The 7,208-nt window shown below is 61.2% G+C and overlaps 2 protein-coding genes across 2 annotated transcripts; both read right to left on the reverse strand.

Moving 5' to 3' along the window:
* Positions 1 to 693: 693 nt before the first annotated feature.
* On the reverse strand, positions 694 to 2,067 carry LBRM_16_0570 (putative orotidine-5-phosphate decarboxylase/orotate phosphoribosyltransferase; the record flags this gene model as incomplete). The annotated part of the gene is made up of 1 exon (XM_001563609.1): positions 694 to 2,067. The coding sequence occupies one exon, from the start codon at positions 2,065 to 2,067 to the stop codon at positions 694 to 696; it is 1,374 nt and encodes a 457-aa protein (XP_001563659.1).
* Positions 2,068 to 2,840: 773 nt separating this feature from the next.
* LBRM_16_0580 (conserved hypothetical protein) lies at positions 2,841 to 5,075 on the reverse strand (the record flags this gene model as incomplete). Its single annotated transcript, XM_001563610.1, has 1 exon — positions 2,841 to 5,075. One exon carries the CDS (start codon positions 5,073 to 5,075, stop codon positions 2,841 to 2,843), a length of 2,235 nt encoding a protein of 744 aa, XP_001563660.1.
* Positions 5,076 to 7,208: the final 2,133 nt, after the last annotated feature.

Raw genomic sequence — 7,208 nt, forward strand, 5'->3', positions numbered from 1 at the left:
CACACACACACACACACACTCCTCCTGGTCAGGATCATGCGTGGACCTGCTACTCGTGGACTTGAACCACGAAGTGTCTGCCCCTGTTAATCACAACACGCTGAGAGCAAGGCCACGTGCAGTGACCTCACCCGTCGTGCTTTTTGGTTCTCTTTTGTGAGAAAATACTCGCGTCCACGAGCACGCACAGGTGGGAGCCTATATGTGCTGGTGTGTGTAAGAGGTTGAATTTGGTTCCCTATGATGGAATCCCCCACGCCGAAAGCCACGCACCACGACACGCGTACGTCTGAATGGGGGGGGGGAGGGAGGGGGTTAACGTCTTCCTTAATGAAAGAGAGAGGAGACCACATTAGTTTGGGGGAAGGGGAGGGGGGCGAGAGGAGGGGGCACGAAGAGACGGAGAGGGCCGTTACAGAGAACAAAGGAGGGCGCACGCGGGGAATGGGTGGCGCTGGGCAATGCGGCTTCCATAGAAGGCCTCTCAAGCCAGGACTACGCGTGTGTCCAGTACACACATACAGGGGACTCGCATTGCCGTCCGCATGGGTGCGCGTGCCCGCACTTCACCCTCGCCCGTTTCGTGCATGCTATCTTGGCACACTGTCGCGTGCCCACGAATATGCTCGCTCTCCCTCCCTCCACCCTTCGCGGCTCCTCATTTGGCCCTGCGGCTGCACTTTAGTTGTTCTTCTACAGCTTACTCGGCTTCCACTGGCCGAGGAAGGCGCGTACATCCGCCTCCTGCTGGGAGGTCATGGCGTTGCTCTGACGCCAGAGCGGCAGCAGCTGGTAGAGCCCCACCACAGCCTCGAAGTCGTAGCCGAGCTTGTTCAAGAAGGCCTTGGCACCCATCTCGCGGTCTACCAGCACCACTATCGATACCACCTCGAGTCCGGCGGACTTAAGCTTCTCGATCGCCTCGACCTTGGTCTCGCCTGTGGAGACGAGGTCATCGATGATGACAACGCGATCGCCCTTCTTGTACTCTCCCTCGATGGACGCCTTCGTGCCGTAGCTCTTCGCCTCCCGGCGGGGGTAGATGAGCGGGACGTTCATCTCGTTGGAGATAGCGCTAGCGATGGGCAGCGCAGCGTAGGGCAAGCCAGCGATACGGTCGAACTTGTAGTGGCGCAGCACCTTGGCGTACTCACGAGCCACGAGGCGCATGATGGTCGGGTACGTGACGAGGAGGCGGAGGTCAATATAGATCGGCGAGGACTTTCCGGACTTGAGCATGAAGTTGCCGAAGCGCACGCAGTGTGAGTCCACGAGCGCCTTCGCAAGTTCCACAGAGGCGCCCTTAGCGAAGCGAATCACGTTGATCGCCTCGCACAGCTCCTTCGCCGCGGCGCGAGGGTCGGTGGCGCTCGCGAGGCCGCGCGATACGTTGATCAGCATCCCGCTGCCGTCCGCACGGAGACCTGCATCGAGGCTCGCCCTGAGACTGCCTCCCTGGGCGCCAATGCCTGGCACCAGGAACCACAGCGTCGGCGCACGTGCGCGAACGCGAGCTAGCGCGATCGGGTCCGTTGCCCCGACAACCAGGCCAACGTTGCGGTTCGCATTCCACAGCCCCTCGGCGCGCTCGGCGACGGCCTCGTAGAGGTACCGGTCCCCTACACGCAAGCATTGTAAGTCGTTGCTGCCCTTGTTGGAGGTCTTGCATAGCACAAACACTCCCTTATCAGCGTAGCGCAGGAACGATTGGAGGCTGTCAGCACCCATGTATGGCGAGGCAGTGATGGCGTGCGCCTTCAGGTGCTTGAAGGCAGAGGTGGCGTACGCATCAGCGGTGTCAGCAATATCGCCACGCTTCGCATCCAGCACCACTGGAATACCCGCAGGAATGGCGCGAATCACTTCTGACAGCGCAGCCCACCCCTCGGCACCAAAGAACTCGAAGAAGGCCGCGTTCGGCTTGTAGGCAGCGGCATACTCGTGGGTCTGCTCAATCAAGTGTTTACACTCCCTCACCGCTGCAGCTGCCGTCTTGGCGCGGGGATCGAGGCCGACGCAGAGCAGCGAGTGCTTCGCGCGCTCATTCAGGAGATCGAAGAAGGACATGCGATAAGAAGTATACGCGCTTGTGTTCGTGTATGAGGGAGAGTAGGGCGCATGCGTGAGTGGGACTGCGCAAAGGCGAAGAGTGAAGGAAGGGGGAGGGCAGGATGGTGCGGAGGTGTTGGCGACACTTTCTGCGGCCCTTAGCACGCACTGCAGACACGCACACGTGCAGCGCTATGCGCCTACAAGAGGAAGGACGGAGGGGGTCTCGCGAGTGCAGTAGACGGCAACAACGTTCGCCCCCAAAAAAAAACTCCTTCCCCCGTCCCGGTTGGGGCTCCCACGCCAGGGCAGAGGTGCGTGGGCTGCATTCCGCGTCACACAGAGAAGCAAAAGATGCGGTCACTTTTGCTAAGCACCGGCGTTGCTCCTTCCTGCATGTGCGCACGCGCCCGTCTATGGGTGTGTGTGGGTGCCTTTTGCTTCTGCATGACCGAGATCGGAAACGAATGAGCCACGCCGCTGTCTTGGCTGTCCCCACTCGCCAAGGTGGGGGAGAGAAGTAGAGAGAGGGAGAGCGAAACATACACAGCACGCACGTATGAATGACTGCCATGGCACACAAATTTGTTCGGCAAGTACCCATTCGCTCGTGTTCTTTCTGTGCACTACGGCCTCATGCCGCGAGGGAGATGGCATCGCCCCTTCGTCCAGCTGCCCCCCGCCCATCCCGCTTCGTCCTCTCGTTGTACACAATCGGTGCCGCCGCAGAGGCGATGCAGAAGTGTGGGCAAGCGTGGGCGAAGAAGAGAAAGGGACGGACTGGAGAGAGCTCAGCGAGCGGCGCGTATGGCAGCACTGATGTGATCCACTTGAGTCAGAAGCTCATCTGCGCTCTGCCCTTGCACGTCACGACCGTTCCTCAGCACCCACCATAGACGAGGCACAGCGCATGGTGGACACGTGGCGCCACAATTGCCGCTCTTACCGCTCCTGCCGCAATCTTCGTCGGCTGATGCAGCACCACTGTCACCCACCACGGAGCGCCATCGCAGGCGGTGGGCTTGCAGTGGACGGAACAGTCGATCGTAGTACAGAACTTCAAAGAAAAACCAGTAGCGGAACTCGTAGTAGAACGGCGCCAGCGCCGACGAGAGCGTCTGCGCAGACACGGCTGCGGTATGGTGGTCTCGGCACATCGCCAGCTGCAGTGCGGGGCCGAGATCATCTGCGGCGGCACCCTTGCCGCCTACGCGGGGTGCCCCTGGAGAAGATGGCGCGTCCACCCTCCCGTCTCGGAAAAGGCTCTGAAGCAGCGCAAGACGCCCATAATGCATGAGCATTTGATTCACATACGCCACCCCAGTCTCCTCGACAGGCAGGGTGAGCGGTGAGGGAGACACCGCACTACAGCCGTCATTTACGTCATGCTGCTGTTTATCGGCGCGGTGCGCGGCGTACGCAGCTAAACCTTCCTTGCTGCTGTTCATCAGCGAGGCCCACGCAAGGGCAGCACCATCAGCAGCCGTCGGCAGCGTCGACAGCTGCTGATGCGCCAGCCAATCATCAAACTCCCTCTCCCAAAAGAACTGAAAGGCGTCTGTGGGTAGCCCATCAACAGACCAACACGCAGAGCAGTTATTCCCCACTCGCTCCGCGACGGTCGCTGATGACGCGCTGGCGTCAGATATAGTGAATGGTGTCAGATCAGCTTCACAGCCCTCCCCTTGCAAGCTGGTGCCATTGCCGCCATCGCTCATGGCCTTAGCGGCATCAGCGTCGGCCAGTTTGCGCATGCAATGCGGGCGAGGTGGGTTAAAGCAGGAAGGGGAAAGCAAATTCAATGCATCGTGCGCAGTGATGCAGGCCGGACAAGACGTGGAAACGCAGCTGTCAGTCTGCACGAGCGTCTCCAGTCCATCCAGTTGCATCTCAAGCTCCAGGGCAGTCATGATATCGATACGGTAATGCTCCCGCGACCGGACTGACCACACTTGCTCGATGCGCGGGCGGTAGACCTGACGCACAACACCTGCCACGACAGCGGCTCGCGCGCACTGCTTCCCCAGCTTTGATTCACCCTGTGGTCCATTCCCGCAGCCTTCTGCGGAAGCATGAGTAACATAGCGCGAAAGATGACGGCGTGGGGTGCGGAAGAACCGCCGAAGGCACGCTGTCTCCAGGTCACATTGAACGTCGATGACGTAGTCAATGTAGGAATTGACTAAGCGATTGCATAGCAGCGTTATGCCCTCCCACACCACGTAGATGGTGATGTAGTGCGAGAACGGAGCAACTGTGTGCAGCGCTTGCTCGTCGGTGCCACTCCAAGGGTGAAGAGAGAAGTCACAGGTGCTGACAACGCCACCTTTTGTGTGCGTTGGAGCAGCGACGCGTCTTCGCCGTCGGCCTTCTTCCTCAGCCTCGTGTGCGCAGAGAGATGCATCGCTATCGTCGTCACTCGGGCCATCATTTGCATGGCCGCCAGCGCAAGATGCTTCACTAACGCTGCTGCCAGGCTGAGCAGCAGTGACAGCAGCGGCACTTGGGGAACTCACGGTAGCAGACGTGACATCCGGTGCAACTCGGCGGTACCTGTCCAACTCTGGTAGTTGCAGTCGCATTCGTGCCCACCACGCCTCTTGCACACGCTCTTCGAAGTCGTGAGGGAGACGCCCAGTGCCGCCGCTGTCGTCTACGCTTGAGGCTCGTGTTGCGGGTGATAACGCAGGCGCACCCCTCTCCTCGAGTAGGTTCATAGACATCATCGGTACGGCATGGAGCAACACTGACATCCACCGTGTCACCGCGTCATAGTCGATACACCTGTAGTCGTCGTAGGTGCCCAGCTGCACACAGACGTCGTCGACGAAGAAGTTGTCTGTGCTAATGGGATGCAGCGGCGAGTCAAGTCTGCTTGCAACGTGATGGGCAACAGTGGACTTGCCTGAGGCGCTGCAGCCAACAACGCCAATCAACTTTACCTCGATGGAAATGCTGATGGAGCTCACAGTGTTTTCCACAGCTGCTGAGTCAGCAGACAAATCTGCGCCACGGCCATGCGGCATGATGTAGCATGCCTGGCACCTTCAGTATCCTCGACTCAGATGAAGACACAATAGGGCGACCTCTTGCTCCTTGGCGGCTCTCCTCATGACCTCCTGCCCAGCGCAAGTGAACAGGAGAGAAACGTGAAGATGAAAGAGCAGCGGAAGAGGAAGCAACTCCCCCACACACACACATGCACCCCAAGCAGATACAACGCAGGAGACATAAGGAAGTAAGACGAGAAAAGAGACAAAAGTGGAGAGACAGGCAACAGCACAGCGATGAAGAGGAGAGGCCATTGACCGTTGCCTCACGTTTGCAAGCGGCTCGCACGGGCAGTTCGGCGAGAGTCTCGGCATAGTCGCACCCTCGCCTACCACCTACCCAATCACAGCCACACCGATCACAAGACAGAGCAGCAAAACGTGGTGAAGGGGGAAACGAGCAGCGTCATGGCAGAGAGAAGGAGATCCGCCCATTGCAGAGAAGATCAGCAAAATGAAAGCGGAGGAGCAGAGCAACTCCGCACGTCCGCCGAGGCTACTCGGTATCACCACTACAGAAGCACCTCACCCTCCAACATCCCACCCTCACGCCTTCCATTGCACATAATACTACACGCCGCCACGACACCACACTCCATCGATCGCTTACCGCAACACTCACGTAAACCGATGGCACCAAACACCAGCCACATCAACCCGGGGCAGCCACCACAACTCTTCTCTGTGATGAAGTCTGCCGGAGACTCCTCATACAAAAAAAAAAACTCATGAGCCACAGCGGACGCCCTCCATGGAAGCACCTCACGCCTACAGTTCAAACGATACCTTACAACAACATCACTTAATCGTTGCAGCGGTGCAACGGTGTCTCCGTCAGCACCACCAGCACCAACAGCGCCAAGAAAAACAACATTCCGCACAACCCCTATCACCTCCAACAAAACCTTCACCTCCTCCATACTTGCCGGGGACCGGCGGATCGCGCAGGCGCGCGGGCGGCCTCCGTGGTGCGGGACATGGCGGTAGCGTAGGGGTGGGGGGAGGGGTGAAGTAGTGGTGTAAAAGGGATGAGCTGTGCGTGGGGGCGGGGGTGGCGCGGGCGTTTTGGCCAGAGGCAGAGGAGAGGGTGGAGGGCAAGGTGGAGGGCGAGGTGGACGAGAATGCGCAGGGCAGTGATGCGTGGAGGGGCCGCCGCGCAGGTGCGACGGCAGGCAGGCAGGCAGGCGCACGCGGGCACGCGCCACGCCGGCAGCGAGCACCGCGCACAAGTGAGCAGCCCCTGTCGGGACGCTCCGCCTCAGGCTCTCGAGGCGCAGTGGCCCTCTCGCTCGCCCGGCCGCAGCGGCGGGGCAGCGTGCACGACGCGGATGGAGGGAGGTGGAAGACAAAACAAGGGAAGAAATGCGTCTATGAGGGGGAGCGAGCGGGGCCGCGTGCCCGCACAGTTCGCGCGTGGCGCACCGCCCCGCTCATGGGGGCCCGCACCAGCCCTAGTGGCGCTGGCGCCGCGCAGGCGCACCGCCAGCTGCACGTCCTTCGGCCGCACCGTCACACGCCTCGCGTGGATGCTGGCCGGGCTCGTGCCAGCCATCAGCGACGCAGCGTACGCCTCCTGGATCGCCAGGATCGCGCTGCTCTGGAAGCGCGGGCCCTCCTCTCCTCCTGCACGCTCGACACCGCGCGCACGGCATCAGCAGGTCCGTGCTCGCCGGGGACCGGCGGATCGCGCAGGCGCGCGGGCGGCCTCCGTGGTGCGGGACATGGCGGTAGCGTAGGGGTGGGGGGAGGGGTGAAGTAGTGGTGTAAAAGGGATGAGCTGTGCGTGGGGGCGGGGGTGGCGCGGGCGTTTTGGCCAGAGGCAGAGGAGAGGGTGGAGGGCAAGGTGGAGGGCGAGGTGGACGAGAATGCGCAGGGCAGTGATGCGTGGAGGGGCCGCCGCGCAGGTGCGACGGCAGGCAGGCAGGCAGGCGCACGCGGGCACGCGCCACGCCGGCAGCGAGCACCGCGCACAAGTGAGCAGCCCCTGTCGGGACGCTCCGCCTCAGGCTCTCGAGGCGCAGTGGCCCTCTCGCTCGCCCGGCCGCAGCGACGGGGCAGCGTGCACGACGCGGATGGAGGGAGGTGGAAGACAAAACAAGGGAAGAAATG

Source organism: Leishmania braziliensis, chromosome 16 (assembly GCF_000002845.2).
Source record: "Leishmania braziliensis MHOM/BR/75/M2904 complete genome, chromosome 16".
Classification (NCBI taxonomy): Eukaryota; Euglenozoa; class Kinetoplastea; order Trypanosomatida; family Trypanosomatidae; genus Leishmania; species Leishmania braziliensis.